Raw genomic sequence first — 26,773 nt, 5'->3', positions numbered from 1 at the left:
TGTTTTCTGGTAAAGGGACTTTGACCTAGGTGGAAGTAGCAGTATTCCAGTCCAGGAGTCATAACATGCTGCAGTGGAACGCGCACTGAGTAGGCACACTCTTTCCTGCTTACAGATGTGGAAGGGCTTAGAGACTGCGATTGGGCAAGTTGCCCAGGGTCACAGAGGCAAATAGGCTTCCCCAGTGGCAGTCAGTGGTAAAGAACATGCCCGCCAATGCAGGTTAGATGTAAGAGACACAGGTCTGATCCCTGGGTAGGGAAGACCCCCTGGAGAAGGGAATAGCTACCTACTCCAGTATTATTGCCTGGAGAATGCCATGGACAGTGGAGCCTGGCGGGCTACAGTCCATAGGGTCACACCGAGTTGGACACGACTAAAGTGACTTAGCACAAGCATGCACACAGCAGAGGCAAATAGGACAGAGCCTTCCCACCTGCAAAATTAGCCAGTTGGCCAGGGTTTGCCAAAGCCAGCAAGAGATTTTAGATGGTAACTGGACAAAGCACTCAATACTGTGACTAGTGAGGACTGTCTTCCCTCTTCAGTTCTGATTCAATCCTGCTGAGTTTGTCCGTTTGATATGACTCTTTAAACCTTTAACAGTCTTTGACCCTTATTTATTTCAGTTTTTAACAATGTTAGACAGGCAGCAGTATCAGTTATAAATTATTAACTTTTTTCATTAAATTATTTTGAAGTTATCAAAATTATCTTCCACTTTATGACAAGCAACCTTGGTTTTCTGTTTTCCTTATGTAGTATAGTGATATGACATTTCCTTTTAAAGTAAGTTTGTTAGGTTTAAAAAAGTGAGTCAGTTTTAGGGGGGAAATACAGGTAGGCAATGGTACGGGTGTACACAGATAATGTTGAAAATCCTGATGGATGTTACGGGTGACTCAAAAGTGTGGGCGATGTTGCACTGTGCCCGTCCTGACTGGCTTGCTCCACACCCTTGGGCAATCTTGAGGATCCTTTGCTTCTTTGTAGGAAATGAAAATGGACTAGGTGATCGTATAGGTGGACTATAAAATGCTGTGAAGTCTGGGCACTACGGCTCAGGTTTCTCCCAGGTCAGGCTGCTTTACCTGTGAAGGTAGTAACAGTCCAGACCCTTGTTTCTTCCACTTTTCTCCTCCTGCAGGATTCTTCCCTTTTACCTGCTGCATTTTCTTTCTTCTTCTTAAAAATCACCTTTACAAAGATATAATTCACATATTTTATAGTTCACAGCTGTGAGACCATTACCCCAAAAAGCAACTCCAGACCAGTCACTTCCCATTCCCCCTTACGCAACCCAGCCCTGGGCAACCACTAATCTATCTCCATAGATTTGTCTACTCAGGACATTCTGTATTAATGGAACCACACATGGCCTTTCGTGACTGGCTTCTCACTTAGCATCATGTTTTTGCTATGTTGTTCGTGTTGTGGCATGTATCAATACTTCAGAATTTTGTATTGCCAAATAATATTCCATTGTGTGGATATACCACATTTTATTTTTTCTTCATTAGTTGATGGACACTTGGGTTGTTTCCACTTTGGGGCTATTATGAATAATGCTGCTGTGAACATTCAGGTACAAGTCCTTGTGTGGACATGTTTTCATTTCTTTTGGGTATGTACCTACAAGTGGAATTGTTGGGTCATATGGTAATTCCATGTTTAGTATTTCATGGAATCACCAAACTTTTCCAAAGCAGTTCCACTGTTTTACATGGGCTTCCTGGTAGCTGAGCTGATAAAGAATTTGCCTGCAATGCAGGAGATCCTGGTTTGATTCCTGGGTCGGGAAGTTCCCCTGGAGAAGGGATAGGCTACCCACTCCAGTATTCTTGGGCTTCCCTGGTGGCTCAGGTGGTAAAGAATCTGCCTGCAATGCAGGAGACTTGGGTTCAATACCTGGGTTGGGAAGATCCCCTGGAGGAGGGCATGGCAGCCCACTCCAGTATTCTCGCCTGGAGAATCCCCATGGACAGAGGAGCCTGGCTGGCTATAGTCCTTGGGGTCAGAAAGAGTCGGACACGACTAAGCACAGCACAGCACCACTAATGCAGAGGGGATCCAATTTTTCCAAATCCTCACCAATACTTGTTATTTTCTGAGGTTTTTGTTTGCTTTTTTTGTTTGTTTTTATAATGGCCATCCTAGTGTACGTATGAGGGCTTCCCTCATAGCTCAGTCGGTAAAGAATCTACCTGCAGTTCAGGAGACCTGGGAAGATTCCCTGGAGAAGGAAACAGCAACCCACTCCAGTATCCTTGCCTGGAGAATCCCATGGACAGAGGAACCTGGCAGGCTACAGTCCATGGGGTCACAAGAGTTGGACGCGACTTAGTGGCTAAGTCAATCAGTGTATATAAAGTGGTTATTTCCTTGTGGTTTTCATTTGCATTTCTTTTCACTTTCTTGAATCACAACAGGTTTTAGTTTTAATGAAGTCCAATTTATCTTCTCTTTGTTTGTGTGTGCTTTTGGTATCTATCTAAGAACATTGCCTAATCCAAGGACAGAAGACTTACTCTTACATTTCTTCTAAGAGTTTTGTAGTGCTAACTCTTATAGTTAGGTTTATGATCCATTTTGAATTAAGTTTTATTTATGGTTTAGAGGAGGAATCCAACTTGATTCTTTTGGATGTAGATATTCATTTGTTCCATCACTATTTGCAGAAAAGAGTATTCTTTCCTGTATTGAAGTATCTTGACTATCTTGTCAAAAATTAATTGACCATAAATTTGAGGGTTTGTTTCTATAAATTCTGTTACCTTGATCAAATGGTATTCTTGTGTCAGTACCACACTGTCTTGATGACTGTAGCTTTGTAGCAAGTTTTGAAAACAGAGAGATTAAATGGTCCATCTTTTTCAAGATTGTTTTGGTTATTCTGGGTCCTTTGCATTTTCAAATGAATTTTAAAATCAGGTTGTGAATTTCTGCAGAAAACGGGGAGGGGGGCATTTGGCATTTTGATAGGGACTGTATTAAATCTGTAGATCAATTTGGGGAATATTGCCATCTTAACAATATTAAGTCTCCTTGTTTATGAGCAATTTCCATTTATGTAGGTCTTCTCTATTTTCTTTCAGCAGTTGTTTTATAGTTTTCAGAGTACAAATTTTACATTTCTTTTGTTAAATTTATTCCCAAGTATTGTATTCTTTTTGATTCTGTTGTGAATGGAATTATTTTATCAATTTCATTGTCAAGTTGCTCTTTTTAGTGTATAGAAGTATATGCACTAGCTGTTTATTATTCTTGTACTCTGAAATGTTGCTGAACTTGTTTTTTTCTGATAGTTTTTTAGTAGATTGCTTAGGATTTCAATGTATAAGATCATGTCATCTATAAATAGAGATAGTTTTATTTCCTTGTCAGTCTATCCAAATTTTTATTTCTTTTTCTTACCTTATTGCCTTGGTTAGAACCTCTAATACCATAGGGTTTTTTTGTTTGTTTGTTTTGTTTTTTAGAACCTAGGGAACGATTCCCTCTTAGTCCTTCTTTTTTATTTTATTTTAAGTTTTACTGATTTATTTATTTACTTTTGGCTACGCTGGGTCTTCATTGCTGTGCACGGGCTTTCTCTAGTTGTGATGATCAGGGGCTACTCTCCAGGTGCAGTGTGCAAGCTTCTCCTTGTGGTGGCTCCTCTCGTTGTGGAGCACAGGCTCTAGACACACAAGCTTCAGTAGTTGTGGCTCAAGGGCTCCCTACAACGTGTGGAATCTTCTCAAAGCATGGATCAAACCCATGTCCCCTGCATTATCAGGGGGATTCTTAACCACAGGACTACCAGGGAAGTTCAGAACCCCTAATACCATGTTGAATAGAAGTGGTGAGAGCCAGTATCTCTGTTTTGTTGTTGATCTTAGAGGGAAATAATTCAGTGTTTCATCATCAGGTATGATGTTAGCTGCAGATTTTTTGTAGGTGCCCTTTAACAGATTGAAGAAGTTCTCAACTATTCCTAGTTTGAGTGTATTTGTCATAAAAAAAAAAGTATTGGATTTTGATAAATGCTTTTTCTGTGTCTATGGAGAGAATCATAATTTTCCAGAAAAGCTGTATTCTGTTGACGTAGTATTTACTACATTGATTTTCTTATGTTAAACTAACTTTGTATTTCTGGGATAAATCTTACTTGGTCATTGTGTCATTTTTTATGTTGTTGTATTCAGTTTGCTGATATTTTTGTTGACAATTTTTGTGTCTGTGCATAAGGGATATTGGTCCATGGCTTTCTTTTCTTGTAATGCCTTTGGTTTTGGTATCAGGGCTTCATAGAATGAATTGGGAAGTGTTACCTTTTTTTTTTGTTTGTTTGATTTTTGGAAAAGTTTATGAAAAACTGGTATTAATTCTTCTCTAAATGTTGGTAGAATTTACATTGAAGTCATTGGGCCTAGACCTTTTATTGTGGGGGGAAGCTTTTAATTACTAATTCAGTCTTTTTACCGGTTGTGTTGTTTCTTACTTGCAGATCACGCATGCTGCTTATAGACACATACTTCTGTAAAGGGGAGAAAATCTGGGAGGAGCAGGCCGAGCAGGAATTGGGAGATTTGGGGGTTTGTAGTTGACTCTCCCTGTGCCTTACTTTAAATGTTGATTGAAAAGTGAAGAGATCTTGACAGTTGCAGATTCCCAGATCATAAGTAATAGACCACAATGAACTACTATACATCAGTTCTACTACTAACTATAGTTAGTATGAACTACGACAGTTATATAAAATATGAGGTAGTTGACAATTTCAGCTATTTCAGAATGAAAAATACAAACTTACTTCATGATTATTTAAAAAATAATAAGAAATGAAGTAGTTATTGTACATAAAACTATAGTAACCGAAACTGTATGGTATTAACAGGTATTAACATTAAAAACAGACACATAAATCAGTGGAACAGTGTAAAGAACCCAGAAATAAAGCCACACATGTGGTCAATTAATTTACAAAGTCAGAAAAAGAGAGATAAGTATCATATGATATCATTTACATGTGGAATCTAAAAAAATAAATCAAAAGGAAAAATGAAAACCAAGCTCATAGATACACATAACAGAGGTATAGTTGCCAGAGGAGAGAGGAGGTTGCTGGGGGCGGGGGGGAATGGAGTTAAAAGGTACAACTTCCAGTTACAAGATAAATTCTAGGGAGGGGTGTACAGCAGAGTGGCTACGGTCAACAATACTGTGTTGTATACGTGAAAGTTCCTAAGAGAGTAGATCCTAAAAGTTCTCATCACAAGAAAAACAAAAATCTGTAACTATGTGTGGTGATGGGCTTGTTGTGATAATAATTTAACAATATATATGTATAGCAAATCATTATGTTGTGTGCCTTAAACAAATATAATACAATATTATATTTATATTTAATAATTTATAATTGAGGGGAAAATATGAGGTAACTTTCTGTGTGTTGATATGAAATGATCTCCAGGATACATAATTTTGAATGAAATGTGCAAAACAATGTGAAGGGAGAAGAAATGGAAAGGACCTGTAAATGCTTTCAGTCTGGTAAATGCAGGAGACCTGTGGAAGGACACCCAAGGTGAAAGGCAGGGGTGCAGGAAACTTCATAGCATCTGTGTATTTTGCCCTTGTGGCTCTGCCACCTTACGCATCTTTCTTTAAAGCAGTGGGCCTATGTGAAGGGCAACAGTGAGACTTCCAGATGGCTGTATTTGCACGTTTCTCTTAGGCAGCCTGGACCCAAAGCCTGTGTCCTCCAGGGCAACAGCTGCCCCTCTGGGCTGCATGTCTCTGCCGAGGTGTGTGAGACATGGTCAGATCTCCGTCTGCTGAGGAGCTAGTCCCTAAATCTCCCTGCCTGTGGGAAACTCAAAGGCCCTCCGAGGTTGGGAATTTCTGTTTGAACAGTTTCAGCCGCACAGAAATCCTAGTATGTTTTTCCAAGGTGAAGGGCTTTCACAGCCCCCCAGCCTTCCTGTGGACTTCTGGCCGGATGGCCCAACAGTAAAGTACTTCATTCTTTCTTGGCAGACCTGATCGTGGCTGCCCCTTCCCCCGCAGAACTCCCCCAGTGAAAATACTGGAGGAGTGAAGACTCCAGAAGTTGTTGGACGCCCCCCCCGAAGTGAGCAGCCCCACTGGCAGCCTGTCATATTCCACCGAAGGCTGGCAGGATTGGCGAGCAGGAATGCATTTGATTTTGGGGAAATAGTCATACTCTTTGCTCTCATCCGAGTGAATGCTTCCCCTCCTTCACTGGGGCCTCCTTGGAAGGCTAGGGAGCCTCCCAGCCCAGGCTTCTCAGGCCCCAGGTTGGGCTCCAGGGCTGGCTGCCGAGCCTCAAATGCTGAGGATCCTCACGTCTCTCCGCAGAGAACACCTTCTGCAGTGGTGACCATGTGTCTTGGCACAGCCCTTTAGACAACAGTGAGTCGAGAATTCAGCACATGCTGCTGACAGAGGACCCGCAGATGCAGCCCGTGCAGACACCCTTTGGGGTGGTTACCTTCCTCCAGGTGAGATCCAGGTTGGACATGGGCTCCAGCCTTCCCCGGCAGGATGGGAAGGTGGGTAAGGGAATGGACATTTTCTTTTGGTCTTCTCCCTCTTTCTAGTCCCTCTGATGGTCTGTCAGGTGGATTCAGGTGGTCTGATTCAATCTGCTGAGATGGGCTGAGGGGGCAGGGGTGGGGTCATTTGGGTAGGAGAGGGTGGCCATAGCTGAGCGGATAGCAGGGGAGGGTATTTCTGTGAACTTGTAAGACCTGGACAGCCACAGGCCCAGGACCCCTCCAGTGGGCAGCTTGGGGCTGGACTGGACCTTACCCAGGGGGGTGTGCACCTCCTCCAGCTGTAACCAGGCTGCTTGTGGTCATGGTGGGTCTCTGTGAAGGTCCAGTTGTTTCCTCTGAGATTTACTCAAAGGTTCAGCCCCTGATAAGGAAGGAGCTTTTCTGCGAGCTGCTGGCAGCCACTGGTTGTCTTTCCGAGCTTGAAAGGTCTCAAAATCTCCTCTGTTTACAATTCCTGTGATCTCGACTGGGCAGGAACATCTCCCTGGACCTCCTCTGCTTCCAGAGACATGGGCTGGGGACCCATCCTGAGTCCGCAGGGCCCTGATTTTCTCTTCTGCCATCTGGGGCTTGGCCTTGTGTCACCCAGACACCTGAGCCATCGCAGAAGGGCAAGGGTCAGACCTTGGTGCCCACCTGTGGACCGATCTGCCTCCTAGTCAGGCCGCAGTTCCTTTCTAAGGGAACCATCCTATTTTGGACACATCAACCCCAGAGCACAGATCTTGCCTGTGGTCCCCCAGGTTTGGGGACACTGAGAGAGCCTGTGTGGCTGACCTTCCGGATGGGTGGGAGGAATGGTCATTAACGCACAATGGCATCTTTGTCCCTGGGTCTCAGATTGTCGGCGTCTGCACCGAGGAGCTCCACGCAGCCCAGCAGTGGAACGGGCAGGGCATCCTGGAGCTGCTGCGGACGGTACCCGTGTGAGTGCACCCCTGCACCAGGAGCTGGGGGCAGGCTCCCCAGGTCAGGGGTTGGGAGCCCCTCCTCCTCCCTCACATTACTGCTCAGACTCTGGGTTTTCACACTGGGCCTCCCTGATCACTACCCATGGCTGTCCCTTGGCCACTAGTACCCTGTGTCCCGGGCCTGGGGCAGCGAATAGGGAAGGCTGTAGACCCAGCCCATCAGCCCCAACCCCTCAGTTACCATCCTGTCCCCTTTCCTTGTCCACAGCGCTGGCGGCCCCTGGCTGATAACTGACATGCGGAGGGGAGAGACCATATTTGAGATCGACCCGCACCTGCAAGTATGTCTTGAGTGAGGAAAACCTTTCTAGCACACTGTGCCTAGGCCTCTGCCACATAACCCTGGCTTTCCTACTGGGAAAACAGAGGAGCTGTATTTGTGAGTGAGTAGAAATATGGCATGATATGTAATTTGTTCCCTGAATTCTGCAGAGTACATAAGGGAGCAGAGAGTTCAGTCTAGGAAAAATTGTCTTCGACATACATTTTCCTGCATTTTAAAAGGATTGATTTTATTGAATGCAAATTATACATCAATAAACCTGACCAAAAAATTGGATCACCAGCAAGGAAGAAAATCAGTATAATGGGTATTGCTTGTCTGGGATTCATCCTGCCATGTTCCCCTTCTTAGAAGAACACGGACTTCCTTTCAGAAAACCTTCCTACTGCCACTGCCACACCATGGCAGACAGTGGAACAGGTGACAGCAACCCCACAGCCCAGCTGCGGGGGTGAGCGCTGATTGGTCTAAAGATCCTACCCTCTTTCAGATCATTTTCATCTTGGGCAGTCAGACCCCGAGCTCCTCCCCTGGGAAGGTTGGTATCCCTTGATCTATAAAAGAAAATCTTTATACACACAGGTCGGCTGTTCCCACTCGCTGTGTATGGTCCACCTATACAGAGTGTCAGTGTCATCTCTGGGTTTTTTATAAGCAGCACTGTTTGTATGCAGGTGAATTTTGAAAGCCATGTAGAGCATAACTTTGTTTCTTATGGGCTACTCATGAAGCAGGAACCGCAGACAGCCAATAATGTGCCTGGCACATGCCTGCCTCCTTCTCTTTTGCCCTTGCCCTTTGCAAGTCATTGCCATCTCTGAACATTTTATGCCTCTGTAGAAATCTCACAGGCCACAGGCAGCTGCCAAGAGTTAGTGTCCTAGGAAGGCTGGGAGTGGGTAGAGAGAGGTAGCAGGCAGACAGGTAGCCTGCGGTCCCTGGGCTCATTACTGCAGACCTGGGAGTTCTCAGGCAGAAGCCTACTCATTCACAGATGATGCTCCTCTATTTACCTAGTGCCTTGAACACCGAAGCTTTCCGATCACTGCCAGGATCCTGTTATCTCCTCTTTAACTTGGTTTCCTAGTAGCTGCTGCTTATGCAAGAACTGGAACCACATGGCTGTGTTTCCCTAAGCCCTTGTTCTGCAGCCACACTGGGATCCAGCACAGGGCACCGTGGGCTGTTGCTTTGGCCCCTGTCCTAAGTGCCAAGTGCTAAGAAAGCATCTGATCCTTTAAGCTACTAGGGTAAGCAGCCTGTCCTTGCTCTACATGCCGAGAACAGTTCTCCTTTCTAGTCTTTGGGCATCTCTAAGGCCAGCTGGACCCAGAGCACTATTGTTCTTTAAAAGCAAGCAAGAGCACCTCAGCGTGCATCCAGTGGGAGCTGCTCTGTGCTCACTTGTGTCTCTGGGGTCTACTTGCAGCTGGTTCATTTTAGAGCTGCTCCTGGCCCTTTGCTCCACACTCTACCACTAGCCAGCTGTGTGCGGGAACAAGTCCCCAGACTCCTCAGCGTCTTCACCCTTTCTTGTTTACTCATAAAGTAAGTGGGCTGAGCTCATTGAGCCAAGAGATGCCTTCAGCTTCTTGCTTAGGTGAGGGGCCCCAAGGTGGCCAGTGGAGAAGGAAAAACATAGACTCTATCCTGAGCAAACCAGCACCCACATGCCCCTGCCTAGGGCACAGAGAGCCACTCCCTGTCGTCAGCCTCCCCGCCTCTGCTCAAAATCCCCAGCTTTGCCTGGGCTGATGGGAGCCCTGGAGATGGGGAGGGGGGCTGATGGGAAGGAGACATCAGGCCAGGGCCACCTGCTGACTGGTGTCCAGAAGCAAGGACCCTCTCTGTAGGCTTATCTCATGCTTCCTGGACAGGCTCCCCAGCCTAAGCAGCAGGCCAGTTTGGGCCTGTGGAGCCATGGGGAGAAGGTCCCCAGACAGGGAGGAGCAGATTCTAATTGAGGTCCTGACTCAGGAGCTTTATTTGGCCCACATGACTGTTTATGAACAAGGTTGCGGGAGCCTCCCAGATGACCTTTCATCCAAAGCCCAACAGCACAACTGTATTTCACCAGAAATCCCAGGGTGTTTGTGTTCACCTCTTCCTTGAGGCCATTTGGAGAGTGTTTGGACTCCACAATGTCAAGGCCTGTGCGAAGGCAGGACCTCTGGTGGGGTTCGCAGATGCTCACCGCCCTCCCGGCCGCCAGTTCAGTCTAAGAAATGGAAAAGAATCTCCATCCAGAATCCTTGGCTGAACAAGTCAGTGATGCCACAGGGAGAGTCCTGCCCTTCTGCTCTCTGGGGGCTCATCACCGTGTGACCACACCCTCTGCTGTTGGAAGAAGAAACTGCAGGTGTGGAGCAGGAGAGATGGGGCTGAGTCCCAGTCTCTCCCGCCTGTGGCTGGCTTCCACACTGGCCTCTGGAGCAGGGCCGGGTGATCAGTCAGCAGAGGAAGGACTGTGCCTTTCCTCTAGGAGGTAGTTCCTGGCCGTGCTACGTCAGCTCTACAGGCCGGCACAGGGTGGGCAGAGTCAGGGCTCTGAAACAGGTGTGAAGGTCACTATACTGGAAGTCTAATGAGTGAGGAGAAGCTTCCTTTGGGATTTTCATTCTTCCCAGCTCCCCAAACTCCTGGTTCTCCTGGAGGAGCCCAGTGGCTGGCAGAGACCGTCATTCCTTAGTAACCAGGGCAGAATAGAGTCAGGAATCCTACTCTTCTGACGCCTGTCCCATGCTTAGCGTTTACTCATGCTCGTGCCTGGTCATTAAGTCGTGTCCAGCTCTTTTTGACCCCATGGACTGCAGCCCACCAGGCTCCTCTGTCCCTGGGATTCTCCAGGCAAGAAGACTGGAGTGGGTTGCTATTTCCTTCTCCAAGGTATCTCCCTACCGAGGGGTCGAGCCCGCCTCTCCCACATTGGCAGGTAGATTCTTTACCGCTGAGCCACCAAAGAAGCCCATAGCTCTTATTGAGGCTCAGTAAATATGGGAAAGGCGGTGGTGACCTTGGGCCACCGGTTGGCTGAAGGAACTCTGACTCTTTGGTTCTTTCCAAGCAGGAGCGAGTTGACAAAGGCATCGAGACAGACGGCTCCAACCTGAGTGGTGTCAGCGCCAAGTGCGCTTGGGATGACCTGAGCCGGCCCCCCGAGGATGACGAGGACAGCCGGAGCATCTGCGTGGCTGCTCAGCCCCGGCGCCTCTCTGGCAAAGGTGGGGGCCTCGCCTTCCCCTTGCCCAGGCTGGGTTTTACCATTTTTTGGCAGGATTTAAAGCGCCAGTGAGATCTCCAGCAAGGTGGAATGGAGGGAGCTTTACTGACCCATTTCTCCTGGGTTTTGTGTGTGTGTGTGTGTGTATGTGTCTCACGTTGCACCTCCAGCAGGGACCATTGTGTTTTAGATTTGCCCCTTGCAATCTGAGGTCAGGGAGGTGAGTGGAAGCCCTAGAACAGTTACAGGAAATGGCCATAGTCCACCCAAGTGCAGGAGAACAAGCCCTGGCCACCCACAGAATTGACACAGGGCCCAGCTCTAGCCTGAAAGCTGTGCCAGACCCGAGGATCACTGGCCTCAGGCCTGCCCAGGCCTCAGGTGGGAAGGGCCTGAGTGTGAGACCAGTTTATAGACTTTACCCCGCCAACACACAGACTGTCTTGCAGATACAAGGTAAGGGGCAGGGGCAAGCACCCTTACCTCTGAACATGGGGGTAGGCCTTGGAGAAGGAGGGTATGGCTCTCCTGTTAGAAGCTCACCAGGCTAGAGGTCTTGGCTAGAGGAACAGTCATGGTTTTAAAGAAAGGGCATCCCTAACTATCTTCAAAAGAAAAGCAGCCATATAAAAAGACATGTGCTTATAGCTGCTCTCTCTCCTTCCTTTCTCTATTCTTCCCCTTTTCTTTACCTTTTGAAGAGTAAGATACTTGGTCCTGCATAAAATACAAATACATGTGATAGCACTTATAAAAGGTTTTCTTTCCATAAAGAACAACTTAAACCCCTCATGCAAATATCTGACCCTTTTCTTTCCTTCCTGCTTGTTCTAATGATGTGCCAAGTCCCAGGGAGGTTCTGAGAGAGTGTACAGTTATTAGACTCATTCAGTTGCTTTTGCAAAAAAGGGCTAATTGAAGGAAGGATTCACAGCTTTGTCCAAAATTTCAACCATTATTGGCTATTTAAAAAAAATTTTTTAAGTAAGATCCATGCCGCTGTAACAAATCAAATAGATAGAAAAATCACTAATCATGTTCAGCATCTACCCTAAGCCCACCCTTTGATCAACCAACATTAATTTGCTTTTTAGTGTGTGTTTGCAGAAGTAAGTCTTAGACCAAAATCTCAATATAGAGGACCAGAGTAGTAAGCTTTACCCCCGAAGACCAGCAAAGCATCTTGCAAAGAAATAATTCCACCAAGAGACTCTTTTCTCACCTCCTGATCCTTGGCAGATCCGTGGAGAGGCAGGGTTCCCTGGGATGGGAGCAAGGTGGGACTATGCCTCAGCATCCCACTGACCTGGCCCCAGGGGCAAGGGTGGCAAACCAGACACCAGCTGACCACCCCGAACCCAGAAACTTGTGTCAGGGACACCTGCCCGTTCACGGCAGAGCACTTGCAGCCCTTACTGGCATCCAGTAAGCGAGGAGAATTCCTGGGTGGTCTTGGGCAGCGGCTGTCTTGTTAGTCACTGTTTGGAGCCATGTTAGGGGTAAGCCTAGGGCCTGTGACGCAGGAAAGGAAGGATAGTGGAGGAGAGCCCTGCCTTGGAGGGTGCCCTTCTGTGGTCCAGGGGCCACTCCTTGTCTTCTACAAGAGTGGTGCTCTTCAGACCAGAAGTTTCAGGAGCACACAATGCCGCATCTGCCCCGTGTCCTCACGCTGCACTCAGATCTCACAGCTGATAGTTGGAGTGGCCTCAGGACCAGCCTTCTCGGGGCCCTTTCCCTAGCACATCTGCAGAGCAAGGATCTAAGGACAGGAATGAGGCTGCTGGGGCCCAGAGAGCTATCGGGTAACTTGGTGGTGTCATTGCAGACACAGAGCAGATCCGGGAGACCTTGAGGAGAGGACTTGAGATCAACAGCAAACCCGTCCTCCCGCCAATCAACCCTCAGCGACAGAACGGCCTCACGCACGACCGGGCCCCGTAAGTTGCCCACCCACAGAGGGGGTCAGTCCAGCTTCCTGACAACAGTGTCCTGGGACTGGGACATGGGAGCAGTTCTGTCCTTCAGAGCCTGTCCCTATGGCTTGCATGAGAGAGAACAATGCCCAGAGGCCTTGCTGGATGGACTCAGGGTCTCTGGGGCACACAGATCCATGGTCATAAGGGCCTCGGAGGGGACCCAGCGGACCAGAAATATAAACAACAGTAAATATTTACACGGGCTGTGTGAGCAGATGGGAGGCCAAGTTGGGGGGAAATCTGACTTGGGGCCTCTCAGCCTTGTGGGAGCCCATTGTGCTGAGCACCATTCCCCTCCTTATCTCGGCCTCAGCCAGAGTTGCCCTTCCTTCCTTCCTGGAGCCTGGTCTCCGGCTGATAGCTGCAACCCCAGGGGCCTCCCTGTCTGGCCAGCCCCAGACTGGACGCCTGCTGCTGAGGCCCTTCTTCCTGCCTCCCTTCCAGGGGGCCCAGGGAAGGGAAGTCCTCTCAGGCCTCTGCTATCTGTCCACGAGCTCTTTGGAGAGACTTTTGACCACCAGAGAGGTCAGATGTACTTCCTGCTGACCTGTCCTCCTCTGATGGGGACAAATGGTGGGCAGAGCTGGAGCTGGGCACCCCCCACCTCTGCCCTTGGTCCCAGGGCAACTCCAGGGAATAGCTGCTGGCAGGGGCAGCCTGGGAACTGGCAGCCCAGAGCAGCAGCCCTGCCTGCCAGAGAGGAAGTTGCTGTGTCCTGGGCTAAAAGGGAGGCGGACCACTCCTGCAGGTCCAGGGTGACCCGTCCTTCTTCTGAGAAGTCTTTATTATACATTCACTGTGCGGCAGGCTCAGGACCCAGAGGGCCATCTGGGGTGTGGGCTTTTTTGGGAACACATGAACTGAATGAATTAATTAATTGACATGATTCTGGCTGTGGATGTAATTTGTTGGAATTAGTTACTTAGAATTCTATCTCCAGTTCCACATCCACGACCCCCAGAAGCAGTAGTGATTTAATGTGGGACAAGTCAGCATGATCTTAAATAGTTAGGGAGGGCTTCCTGGAGGAGGAAGTACATGAGATGGGCCTTGAAGGTGCCCTGGAATTTTAACAAGCAGGAGATGGAGCTGACGGGGATGGAATGGGGAAGGCCTGGCTGGTTAAAGTTGAGGCTGGAACCAGGGAGCAGATTGTGGAGTAGGGAGAGTTGCTCTGGCTGCCTGAGGTGGCCCACCTGGCGAATCTGCCATCCAGAAGCTATGAGAGTGGAGCTCTTTGGAAAAAGCCTGGAGAAGCCTCCACTGCACCTCTGAGCAGCTTTTAACTCTAGCCAGTGGGTTTCTGCAGCCAGCTGCCTTGAAGGAGCTGGCCGAAGACACCATCCTCCCCTGGCAGCAACAGAGGGCCAGGCGGAGTTGTGGGGCATCTGGAAACTCTCCACCTGGGAGTCTGGCTCCCATCCCAGGGCCATGCTTCTTCCCATGCCCTGAGCTGGGCCTCTTCCTCTGGGCCCCGTTGGCACTGGTGGGAGGTTGGGAGGTACTTGAAGGCTTAAAGTCTCAAACAGATTGCCCCATAACTTGTAGACGGTCTTCGTTCAGATGGCCCCTTACCTCTTAAAGTCTAGGTTTCTGGGCAGAAGGGAAGGGACTCGTGTGGAGGTACCCCACTTGCCCCTGTTATAGACCTGGAACAAGCCTGAGCTCTCACGCCCTGTCTTGGGCATACTTCCAGCTGCTGCAGCCCCAGCAAAAGGGGCTCAAGATTCTTGGATGCTTACATCTAGCTCAGACTCAGTCCGCTGGACAGTGGGGACCGGACCTGGTCCACGGGCCGTCTGCAGACAAGGTAGAGCTGCAGCCCCCACTCTGGCCTGAATTGGCTGAGCTGCAGAGAGGTGGGAGAGAGAAGAGCAGAGGTGCGACCCTCTGGGCTCCTCGCCCCGCCCCGCAGCTCAGGGACCCAGTCGCATCTCTAAGGCGCTGGAATCGCAGTCGGAAGGGAATCAGCACTGTCTCCTCTGAGGTCATCGGTGACCTTACCAGTCTGCTAGCATTTGGTTGAGAACTGGTTCCTCCTCCTTTCCCAAGAACATTTTCCAACACCACCCCCTGCCCCCCAGTCTCCAGCTCCCTGTTATCTCAGGATCAGTGGCGGTGGACTCCGTTCACATCAGCAAGCACGAGTGTAATATCTGTGCTGCCCACCCTGGGAGCTGACCCCATTTCAGATAAACCGCCTGGATTGCGACTGAGAAAGCTGACCCAAAATGTGCTGGTACCAGTGTTTGCTCCCCTCTCCGCGGGGCCACAGTGGGCATGGGCTGTGTTGTGTCTTTGCGTCTGGTTTTTCTTTAGTCAGGCTTTCTGGGCGGGGACTCCGAGGCGTGGTCCTCACAGGGCCGAACGTGGTTTGAGGAGGCTGTGGAGATACAGCGAAAGAGCAGAAGAGCCCGTGGAGCCTGGCCATGAGCAGCAGGGCTCTGGCCTGCCTGGGGTCTCGGACGCTCGCTCTTTCCCATCTCAGTAGCAGCCAACACTACTGGTAAAGCTCGTGTGCCGGGTCATGTTCTGAGGGCTTTGTATTTATACCACCCTCGTGGTCACTCTGTGAAGTAGATAATATTATTATCTTCCTTTCCTAGGTGAGGAGGCTGAGGTACAGAGAGGTTAATAAGTGACTTGGTGAGGAAAGGGTGGTGCTTAGGGCTGTCCCTCAGCCGTTAACACGGTGTTAACTCCTCACGCCACACTCAGGTCCCACGTGAGGGACACCCCAGACCAGTCTCTCCCCCTCCCAGGCTGACCCCTTCTCACGAGTCGGAGCATGAATAAAAACCTCTCCCTTGAGGTCAAGGTCCAGGCTGAAGCCCCGAGTTAGAAGCTTACTGTTTGTATTTAACTCAAGGAGGACATGCTGCCAGCCTCAGTGCTTCCAAATCCCTGAGATAACGAGATGTGTCATAATTGGCTCGTTTATATCACAGTTCCTTCTTGACACGAAGCCTCGTTGCCCTCATGTTCAGAAACAAAATCAGCCATACCTCTGGCCCCTCCACCACTTCAGGGCTAGGGGATTTCTTTCTTTTCTTGAGGCCTCACTTCCTGCTTACCAGAAAGGCAGGCCTCTCTGGGTAACCTGCTCCTCTCTCACTCGCCCCTGCCAGCCCTCCTCCCACCGCCTTCCCAGAAGGGGAGCCCTTGGCCCTCTTTGGGGCTTCTTCCAGCGTTTCACAACCCCTGCATTCCAGCCGTGAAATTTGTATCTGGCTTTTCCCAAGATGATCAGTTGAGAAAAGCCTCCTTCGGCTTGCTGGCGCCTCCCTTCCCACTGCCCGCCCGCGTGAGTTTGGGAAGCAACTCCTCTGTGCCACTGAGGGGAGCCCAGCTTAGGCACTGTGCCTGCCAGCATTTGTAAGGACCTGGGTCAATGGGGGAAAAGTCACTGGCATCCCGTGTCTGAAGTGGCTGGCTTAGACGTGGACTGTGGTATGGAGCCCGGCCTGTGCTCCCCAGCCTCCGCACAGGGACTGGGAGATGAGTGTGGTCAGGTGTACTGCGTGGCGAGGCTTGCCTCTCTGTATGCTTGCTCCAGTGCTGGGAAGCTGCCTCGGTGTACCAGCCCTCCTCCTTTTCCCTCTGCAGTGACTCACTGACCGAGGCTGGGGAGCCTCTAGGGAGCTCTCTGGATCACATAACAACCCCCCACCCCACCCCCCCGCAAAGAGGGGCAGGGCTCCTGGGTGTGTGTGCACATGTGTTGGTAGGGAAGGTTCCTGGCTGTAGGAGAAACCCTTTGTGGTGAGGTACCTTTAAAAAGTACACTAACCATCATCACTGAGCTCTTTCAGTCTTCTGGAATTGCACCAGCAGCACTTAAGGCTTTTTTTCTTGTTGCCTTAACTTTCTGGAAAATTAACGTTTTGTAGCATGATTTCTTCCGTCATGGCATTGTCAGCTGTACCTTCCCCCCAACATGCACCAGAACACAATGTACATTTCTCTCCACTTTAATGAGTGTCTCTGCTCCCATCTGTTTGGCCGTTTGAAGAGGGGGTCCCTATTGCCTCAGTCCCTATCTTGAAGAGCTTGTGACCTGGCCAAGGAGTCATTCTTTAAAGAAAACTGTGTTTTGTTTTCAGGCTTCCCAGGTGGCGCTAGTGGTAAAGAACCTGCCTACCAATGCCAATGCAGGAGATGTAAGAGACACAGGTTTGATCCCTGGGTTGGGAAGATCCCCTGGAGAAGGAAATGGCAACCCACTCCAGTATTCTTGCCTGGAGAATCCCATGGACAGAGGAGCCTGGTGGGCTACAGTCCATAGGGTCGCAAAGAGTCAGACATGACTGAAGCGACTTAGCACGCATGTGTTTTGTTTTGTTCAGCCTATGAGGCCCATGAAGATTAATTAGAAGAAGACAATATCTCGTTTGCATCCAGTGAATTGGGTGAAGGAAGGTGAGTTTCCATCTGGGAAAACAGCTGGGCTGTTGCCGTCACTTCCCACACGCAGGGCAGGCCTGGATAGCCTTGCTCCAGGGGCTCCATCGTATGAGCACAGTGGCCCGCCAGGAGCCCATGTGTCACGTTGGCTCCCCTCACCCCTCCCACCCTGGGGAAGTACGGTTGTTTTCACTGGAGAGAAAGCCCAAAAGAAAAAGAAACAGCCCTGTTCTCAGGGCCCCTGCCAGGCCCCACAGGGCTGACGAGGGGAAGGGCCCAGGCTCCTGTGATCCACTGTTGTCTTGCTGAGTGCCTGCCTTTACATGCCCTTCTCAGAAATACACATTTGAAAGGGCAGAACGAGGGCTCCAAAGCGGTCCTGCCCGGGTGAACTTCTGTTTGAACTCCATTCTCTGTCCACTTCCCCAAAGAGGTGAAGCTGTGGCCATTGTTAATACCCCAGCCTCAGAGTTCATGGCCAGCACGTTGAAATTCTCAGTGCACACTACATCTCCTCCTCCTTGAGTTGCACAATCAGGAGTATTTTTATCACCCATCCTTGATCCTCAGTGTCACCCAACGCTTGAGCAGTGAGTCACTTCTCCAGGGAAGGGGAAAGGAAGGCTCAAAGGTGAGAGGAAGTGACTCAGTGTCTCAGGAAGCAGAAAGCCAAGGGCTCTGACTGGAGCTGGCTCATTCAGGAGAGCAGGGGTCCTTGTCCCCCACCCAAGTCAGACCACAAAGCTGCAGGGTGGAGTTCCCTCATACCCAGAGGAATTAGTAGTTGATGAAGGGATCCACCAACCTTAATACAATCCTTCCTCACTCTGTTTTCTTCACCCACACTCCATCCCACTATTCCATCATCACGTTTTTCTCCTTGGGATGTTCACAATGAAAATACTGCATTTTGTCATTTGGTTGTTGGTGTTTACCAATGCCCTTTTAAGGCCTTTTACCTCTTCTGTCATCCTCATCAGAGAATTTGTCTGAACTCAGCGATAACAGTAACTGCGGAGGTAAGCTGAGGCCCTTGCTCCCACCCACACGCTGTCCCAGTCCTGCCCTGAAGGGAGACCTGCAAGTGCTTCTTTCTCTGCAAAGTTCAGCGCTTTCGTCAGCAATCTGAAAGCAAAAGGAACAATCTCCCAGGCTAGTGGGCAGAAGCCAGAGGTTGGACTGGGCTCAGCAGGCCAAACCCACTTCACTTCTGAATCGTTGCCAACCTGGGTGCCCTGGTTCCTGTTCCCCGGCGTCCCCAAGGAGAAGGCCCCAAGTCATGTAGCCAGGGCAGACGTCATCACTGTCACAGGACTGGGATTGTGGCTAAAAGGAGTCACGGTGGTTGGGCTCCTCTCCTTTCCACACTTGCTGCCATTGATAGAATATGACCAACACCCTTAGGCTAAAATGGAAAAATTAAGACTTTGCAATCTGTTGAGAGCAGAGTGGAGAGGGAACATGGCTACGGTTCTGTCAACCTGTGACATGTGGGTAGGATGACCAGAGCATGTACTGCGATCTGTGCAGTACTAGAAACAAGGAGTCTCTCCTGACGTTGGAAGGAGAAGGCGTGTTAGGATATATAAAAAGTCCCCTTATACAGTGGGAAGTGTAAATATAGAATGTGTTATATAGACAGGTGGTAAAAAAGAAATAAATGGGAAGATTTAGATCAGTTGCTGAATTACTGAGGCGTGCCTCTGAGCCATCCCGTAAACCATTGCTCAGTGTTCCCAATACAGGAAGGATCCTGGGCTGGACAGGTTCTGTGGCCAAGCAGGTGATACTTTTACTAAGTATCACCATGTGCCAGGCCCTGTATTGTGGATTACTTCTGTCCCCATTTTACGAACTAGAACACAGAGGCTTAGCTAGATTTTATAACTTATCCTGGGTCAATGAGCCAAGATTAAGAAGGTTCAGAGCCAAAATTTGAACTTTGGGTTTTCTGAATCCAGATCCACGCCTCATCACCACTAGGTGCTGCCTGTAAAAGAGGATAAAAGTAGAGGAGGGGTCTGCCCCTCCTCAGGAAAAAAATAACTGGAAAGAAGGCCACAAAAGTCTCCAAACCAGTGCACAGAGTAAAGCTGGTATTAGTTTGCCTGCAAACTCCTCAAGGTAACAGATCAGAGAGAAGCATACTAAAAAATAAAGTGAAATCTGCTAGAGGATATGCTCCATCGAAATGAGTGAAGAAAATACTCGGTAAACAAGAAACGGGATCCCATATGAGAAAGAGGGGAGAGGAATCGCAAGCGTGAAGGTGAAGGATGATCCCGTGAAGACACCTGTGTGGCAAGAATGGAGGGCAGTGAGTTCAGACTGGAGTCATTTGGAAGGATCCTCTGGAGAAATGTCTTTAAGAAGATAAAATTGATAAATATTTGCTCTATTTGAAAGTCTTGGGACAATCTGCAGGCCATTGGTAGTTAGTTTAGGATTGAATTATTGAAATTCACAGAAAACAATACAGTTATTAAATACAGGGAAAATAGAAAGTTACACTAAAAAGGAAAAGTAATCATAGTATATACTACATGAAAGTGAAGTGAAAGTGAAAGTCACTCAATCATGTCTGACTCTTTTCGACCCCATGGACTGTAGCCTGCCAGGCTTCTCTGTCCATGGACTTTTCCAAGCAAGAATACTGGAGTGGGTAGCTGTTCCCTTCTCCAGGGGATCTTCCCAACCCAGGGACAGAACTGAGGTCTCCCACTTTGCAGGCGGATTGTTTACCAGCTGAACTACCAGGGAAGTTCAGGTGTAAATAGCATTAGTATTGTATAATAACGTAAACACTTAATACTGATCCAAACAAACTTACAGTACAATTATCTTGGGAAGGAGGGAGTGTGAGATGAAAGGGAGCTAAAAGCTCATCTTCCATAGCAGGAAGTCAATGGGTATAGCCTAAAAAGGGAATAACGGGAAGTGGAAAGCATGTTAGAGGTATTGAGGAAAGTCAAAGAAGTGATATTGTAGGAGCTGTTACAGATTACTCTGTGTAGTGAAAAGAATGACAAGTTCCAGATAAAAATCACAGAATTCGCACTAAGGTAATCCCTGGTCACTCAGAGGAACTTCAGCATCCCCAGCATCAGGCCGAGAGCTCAAGGTGAGCGTTGTATAACGGTCTGACAGGCGTCTTGAGAGCGTCTTGTCGTGGGGTGAAGGAGCTGATGGAGTGCCTCGCTGTGCATCTGACTGGCAGGGAGGCTGATGCCATAGGCATGACAGGTCCTTGGGACCAAGTACTTAGGCAGAGCAGGGTTTAGGAGGGAAAACCCTGGGCCCTGTCAGAACACTGCTTGGTCAGTGGTCCCCAGAGGGAGGGTCCCTACAACCTTGTAAGAGACTTTGTTGGGGATTAAGTGACAAGGGGTTCCTGTGGCTAAGCTTGGAAGATACTGGCTTACATAAAGTGAAACTGGTTTGTTTGCCCTCCATAGTCCTCCTCAGAGTCCTCGAAATGCCAACATTTTATGAATCTCTCATCAGAGTTGCAGTGTGCTGCATCCAGCCCTTGCCACATCTGCTTTTCTAAAAGTGTGTCTTAAATTAAAATTCCATCGAATACCCTTTGGGAAGCCCTGCTGTGGCTTCTAGGAAGCAATTCTTTTTAAGAGTTCAGGGGAAAAAATAGATGTGTCTTCGTGGCCTTGGAAACCCCAGAAAGGAAAGACCACTCAAATGGATGGGAGGCTCTTAAGAAGAAATATTGTGGTTACATGTTTGCTGGCATCAGGAAGACCTAGGGGTTTTGTCTCAACCCTTTATTGCCTCATTGTGCTATTTGGGTCTAGTTATTTAAGTATCTGAGTTTCAGTTTCTTCATCTGTAAAATGGGAAAAATAATACCTATTTATAAGGTTGTTATACCGTTCATGGGGTTCTCAAGGCAAGAATGCTGAAGTGGTTTGCCATTCCCTTCTCTAGTGGACCACGTTTTGTCAGAACTCTCCATCGTGACCTGTCCATCTTGGGTGGCCCTGCATGGCTTGGCTTATAGCTTCATTGAGTTATGCGAGACTGTGATTCATGTGGTCCTTTTGACTAGTTTTCTGTTATTGTGGTCCTGATTCTGGGAAGGACTGAGGGCAGGAGGAGAAGGGGGTGACAGAGGATGAGATGGTTGGATGGCATCACCAACTCTATGGACATGAGAGCAAACTCCGGGAGATAGTGAAGGACAGGGAATGCTGGTGTGCTGCAGTCCATGGGGTCACAAAGAGTCAGACATGACTTAGTGACTGAACAACAACAATAGGGTTGTTATAGAAATGAAAGGAACAAATATATACAGGGTTTAGCATAGGATCTGGCTTCATATTTGGGCTTCCCAGGTAGTGCAATGGTAAAGAATCCGCCTGCCAATGCAGGAGGCGCAGGATGGGTTCTAGCCCTGGGTCTGGAAGATCCCTTGGAGTAGGAAATGACTTCATAGATGGTATCTCATTATTATTATTATGGATAGTCCCCTGAAAACTGAAAGGAGGTGTAATATCTCTGGGGACCAGTACAGATATATAGAGAAGTCTTTACGTAACTCAGAATATTTTTGAAGAATTTGAACAAAAGCTAGAAGAAGTATGTTAGACCAACACCAACTTTAAGGAACAGGGTCAAGAAAAGCTGAAACTTTTCTTAGGTCAAGAAGAGCTAAGTCTTGCAAAAAAGTGCTGTGATCAACAAAAAGGACTATTTTTTATACTTCTGTTTGGAACAAGAAGAAGAAAACCTAGGTCCTGTTGTTTGGACAGACCGATGTTAATCAGAGACAGAGAGGCAGCAAAAATTTACTCTAGTTCTGTTAGCTTCCATCTCAGATAGAATGGTTATCAGACTAGGAAGAATCACACAGGCATTGATAAAAGAGGATTGAAGCCATGATTTCCAATCTCCTGGTCCACATGTATTGCACCCCAGAATACCAGTCCAATTGGCAGATGAGATTCAGGAAGCTGGTGTCAGTAATCTCTGAGGGAATGGGAGAGAGGTGTTGGCAGACTGAAAGCACTCCGAAGTTCCAAGATGCGAAAAGCATCTTTCACTCTCTAGACTAGCGAGCTTGGTGTCAACTCACAGGGAAAACTCTGGGCTAGATTGTTCAGTGAGTAGGCTGTGAACACTCCCTAAGGAAAAACAGTGAGGCCTGCTTTCACAGAGAGTCAGGCCTGCCAGACCTTCCTCACTGCCTTTTTAGAAACACTTAACCTATTTCTACCTGGTAGATAAAGGAAGTGCTATAGACCTCATATAGGTAGGGGTGAGCAAGACATTTGGAGAGTATCTTCTGACATCATCGTTGGCAAGACACAGAAATGTCTACAGAACATCCAGGAGGGTGAGGGATGTAGCGGTGGAATGGTTGGGTTGATTATAATCGGTTGGATGAGCATACCCAAAGAGTAATGATGTCAGTCTGTCAGCCCGTCTGCCTGGCCCTGTCCTGTTCACTGTTTAATCAAAGCCTAGGATGAGAACATGGATGGCAAGTTTATCAGTTTTGTCAGTGATGTGAAGTCGGGGGAAATGCCAATATGATGTGTGTCAGAGCCAGGTTTCAGAAATATCTGGACCGTTCGAAACCGTAGCCGAGTAACAGCAGAGTCCTGTTTTAAGCTCCAAATCATCTAGAGTACACATAGGCGGGGGAAGAAGAGGTTTAAGCTCAGTCCATGGGAGAAAGCCTGAGGGGGATTTGTTGACAGAGGGAGTGCGGTATAAGTTGGTAGTATGATGAGGTTACAAAGAATAGACAATTTGATGACAGTTTTAATAGAAACAAAGTATCCCAAGCAAGAAAGCTCACAGTCCCTCTGTGATCTGTGCTGGTTAAACCACGTACTGTATTTATTTCCACACATGGCACCTCAACTTCACTCCTGGACATGACACTAAGGTTTGACAAGCTAGAGTGAATGCAAGGGAGAGTTACTTGGATGGATGGATGATTTAGGACCTTATCTTAAGAATATAGTTGAAAACCACAATAACAACAGCAAAGAATATCGTTGAAAGTTGGGGCAACAAATCCTGGAAGAGAAACTCTTGTTGGGCTGTGGGAGCAGCCTCGGGGATGTACAAGGCTGTCATGGAGGATGAATTAACCTACTTCTGGCTGACTTGAGGACCAGTGAATGAGAATTGCAGGAAGGTTTATTGTCCTCATTGCGCAGGAAGGCAGCCCTGCCAGCACGTCCCTCAGCAGAACAAAGGCCTCAAGGGATTTTGTTGACCTGTAGTTGGGCCTTCCCAGAATACCAGTGGTTGACCAGGGCCCACAGTGACTGCTGCCCCATCTCAGAAGTACCCCCTCCCAAGCCCAGGGTAAGGACCTTTGCTCAGAAAGGGGGACTGACTTGGCTAGAGGCACTTGGATTCTGGGCCCAAGGTAAAGGCAAATAAGTATCTATTAAGCTATCAACTTTCCTGCATGAGGAGCAGGTAGACTTCTAGAGGCAGTCTGCTAACATCCTGGTAATGCATTCCAGATACATTTTGAGTACCCTACATCCCAGGCACTGTTTGATGCTTCACCTAGGTCATCTCATTTAATCCTTATAAAGGAAAGGGTATTATTATTCTTCCCATCAAGAAGATAGTAAAGCTTAGAGAGAGGTTAAGTTATTTGCCCAAGGTCATATGGGACTCGAACCCCAAACCTACGTTTATTGGCCACTCTGCTTCCCTGAGCATACTTCATCACCTGGCTCCATCTCCCCAGCAGCTCCTGGAGGTTGCGGATCGCCACGCCTTCCCTGGGAGCAGTTCTCCCCTCCAACCCCGAAGCTCTGCCTTCCCCTCCACTAGGAACTCAGGGAGAAAACAGCCCAGCTGAAAAATTAGGCCACGCTGGCGAGCACACTACTTATTTTTTTATGACTAAGATTAAGCTGACAACCGTGCAAAACATTGCAAACCTGTGTCGGCTGCAGATTTAATACCTCACCCAGCCCACACAAATAATTCATGCTTCTGCATCGATGTCCAGAAAAAACAAATCAGCAAAAAGCTGGGCTCCTGCATGTGTGTGTGTGTGTATCTGCCCTGTTTCCATTGAAGCAGCAGGCCGGAAATACCCAAGCTCCAGGACTGCAGATCTAGCATTTTGCAATTTTTTTTTCTCTTTAAAGATTAAAGTACATTTTCAAATGATTGAAGGTTGGTGGGAGGTGTAAATGTGGGCACTTGTCACATTAATTCTTCAGATGATTAAGTTCTTTTCCATTTCTTTAAAGCTGTTTGCACTTGGGTTTGATGTCCTCGTTCCGGGTGAGTGTGTTGTAGCAGTTACCAAGGTGACTTTAGCTGACTTTCAACAATTTATTTTTCCCTCCAGCTTGAGACGTCTCTAGCCCTGTGTGCTGTTGATTCTGCTCTCCCAGCCCCCTGTCCCCACCCCCCAGTTGCTATTCATCCGCATTTTTGCCTGTGTCAGAGAGGCCCTCTGCCTGGCCCCACCTGGCAGCTGGGCTGGGAGCCTGGTGGTGGGTGCTGTGTCTCAGAGGTGACACAGGGAAGTGATGGTGAGAGTCACACCCTGGTTCTTCCTCTTAAACTCACTCTGTGACTGTAAGCTTATCCCCTCTCCTATCTGAGCCACAGTTTCCTTACCTGTACAAGAAGGGTTAACCACAGAAAAATTTACCTGGTGTAGGGTCCTACTCTGGAGCAGAATAAGGGCTCACCAAAGAGGGCTGCTGCCTTTCCTGAGTCCTGCTGTTGTCCAAGCCCCGAGGCTGGTGTTTGGTGTTGCCCTCCTCCAAAGGGAGGCGTAATGGCCAGGGCTTCAGGGGAAGAGAGCTGGTCAGAGGTCCAAGGCTCGCACGCTGGCCTGCCACAACCCAGCTCTCTGACCTTGGACGCTTTACTTGCTCATTTTCTTAAAGGAAAGAGGTAGATTAAACACTCTCAGAGTTTCCTTCCAGCCCTGAAATTCTGACCTGCTTGGCCAGCGTGTTTTGTCTTCTTCACAGGTCTCCTGAAAGGGCTTGTCAAAGGAGGTGCTAGGGCAAAGGGCAACTCAGAATCGGTTTTGGGAGCCCGGAGGAAGAGACTATTTTGTGAAAGAGCAGTCACATCTGGGGATGGATCCACGCAGCTGGTGGGAATGGTCCTGTTACCTTGGGCTTATAAGTCGCTGCCTCAGCTGCCCCGTGCTGCCCCATGTCACCCTCCATCCTGCCTGCTGACCTCACCTCCTCCCTCTGGGGAGGTGCTGTCTTTGAGTGTTGGGGTGCCTCTTGGGCCACAGGCTGCAGTCCTCAGCCCTCCAGTGTATAAGGAGGTTATCAAACCCAGACATCCTGGGTGGCTTCTGCCGCTTGAATGATAAATAACTAAAACTTCTCCGCCAGTATTTATTTATTATATTTATTTATTTTTGGCTGTGCCGGCTCTTTGTTGTTGCACATGGGCTTTCTCTAGTTGCTGGGGCTGCTCACTAGTTGTATTGTACTGGCTTCTCATTGTGGCGGCTTCTCTTGTTGCAGAGCACAGGCTCTAGGCACATGGACTTCAATAGTTGTGGTGTGACAGCTCAGTTGTTGTGGCACACGGGCCTAGTTGCTCCTCGGCATGTGGAATCTTTCCCAACTAAGGATTAAACCCGTGTCCTCTGCATTGGCAGGTGGCTTCTTATCCACTGCGCCACCAGGGAAGTCCATCACCCAGTATTTTGATTGGACACCTGAGTAATTATTTTGAAATTCACAGTCCAAACTGGGATCTAGTCTTTTGAATGAGATCAGTGGGTAACCTTCACTTCCGGCTAGGGCAGATTTGCGAGGTCGTCATTGGGGGCAGCTGAATTTGAAAGAGTGAATCTTAGATTGCAAAGGGACCCTGTGGCCCAGCTGTGGAGCAAGCTGTGGGTGGGAAGCAGGATAGGAAGGGGCGTGAGGCAGCAGTGGCAATGTGCCGTTGTGGGAGCCACAGTCAGGAGGAATCTGGTACCACGTTCCTGGGACCTCATTGCCCAGGGTGGCGCCTGGTCCCGCTGCCCAGCCAGGCTCACAGATCTGACTCCTGCAAGCCTGCTCTCCACCCCTCAGTGAGGCCTGTGTCATTTCCTGTTGGATGAAGGGTGTGTATGTCACTGCAGTTGTGGGCCGCCAGCAGGAGTGTGCATGCTCTGAGCCTGCTCTGATGTCACAGCCTTTTCAGGGTCAGCTGGAAGGAAGCTTTCAGAGCCGAGTCTCCTGGCACTCTGGTATCCCAGCATTGGAGAACTTGGGGTCTGGGGCTCCGGGGCAGCAGCAGAAGGGCTCCCAGAGACCCCTGCTGCTATCTGAGGAAAGAACGAGCCACTGTGACATAGCTTTTCTACAGTGTGTTAGCCAAAGATG

General features: G+C 48.6%; 1 protein-coding gene across 3 annotated transcripts in view; it reads left to right on the top strand.

Moving 5' to 3' along the window:
* The window catches only part of SUFU (SUFU negative regulator of hedgehog signaling), a 105,138-nt gene that overhangs the window by 61,565 nt on the left and 16,800 nt on the right, over nucleotides 1-26,773 (top strand). For 2 of the 3 annotated variants that reach the window (XR_006270746.1, XM_043475566.1), the window contains exons 4-8: nucleotides 6,364-6,506; nucleotides 7,404-7,489; nucleotides 7,743-7,815; nucleotides 10,882-11,038; nucleotides 12,863-12,974. Coding sequence is in view for 2 of the 3 variants with exons in the window: in XM_043475566.1 (XP_043331501.1) it covers nucleotides 6,364-6,506; nucleotides 7,404-7,489; nucleotides 7,743-7,815; nucleotides 10,882-11,038; nucleotides 12,863-12,974 (571 nt within the window). In the remaining variant the exon portion in view is untranslated. The remainder of the gene's footprint in view (nucleotides 1-6,363; nucleotides 6,507-7,403; nucleotides 7,490-7,742; nucleotides 7,816-10,881; nucleotides 11,039-12,862; nucleotides 12,975-26,773) is intronic. The other variant, XM_043475567.1, reaches the window with a different exon arrangement.

Source organism: Cervus canadensis, chromosome 8 (assembly GCF_019320065.1).
Source record: "Cervus canadensis isolate Bull #8, Minnesota chromosome 8, ASM1932006v1, whole genome shotgun sequence".
Lineage (NCBI taxonomy): Eukaryota > Metazoa > Chordata > Mammalia > Artiodactyla > Cervidae > Cervus > Cervus canadensis.
The sequence above is the reverse complement of the archived record's forward strand: the minus strand, read 5'-3'. Positions and strand labels throughout refer to the sequence as shown.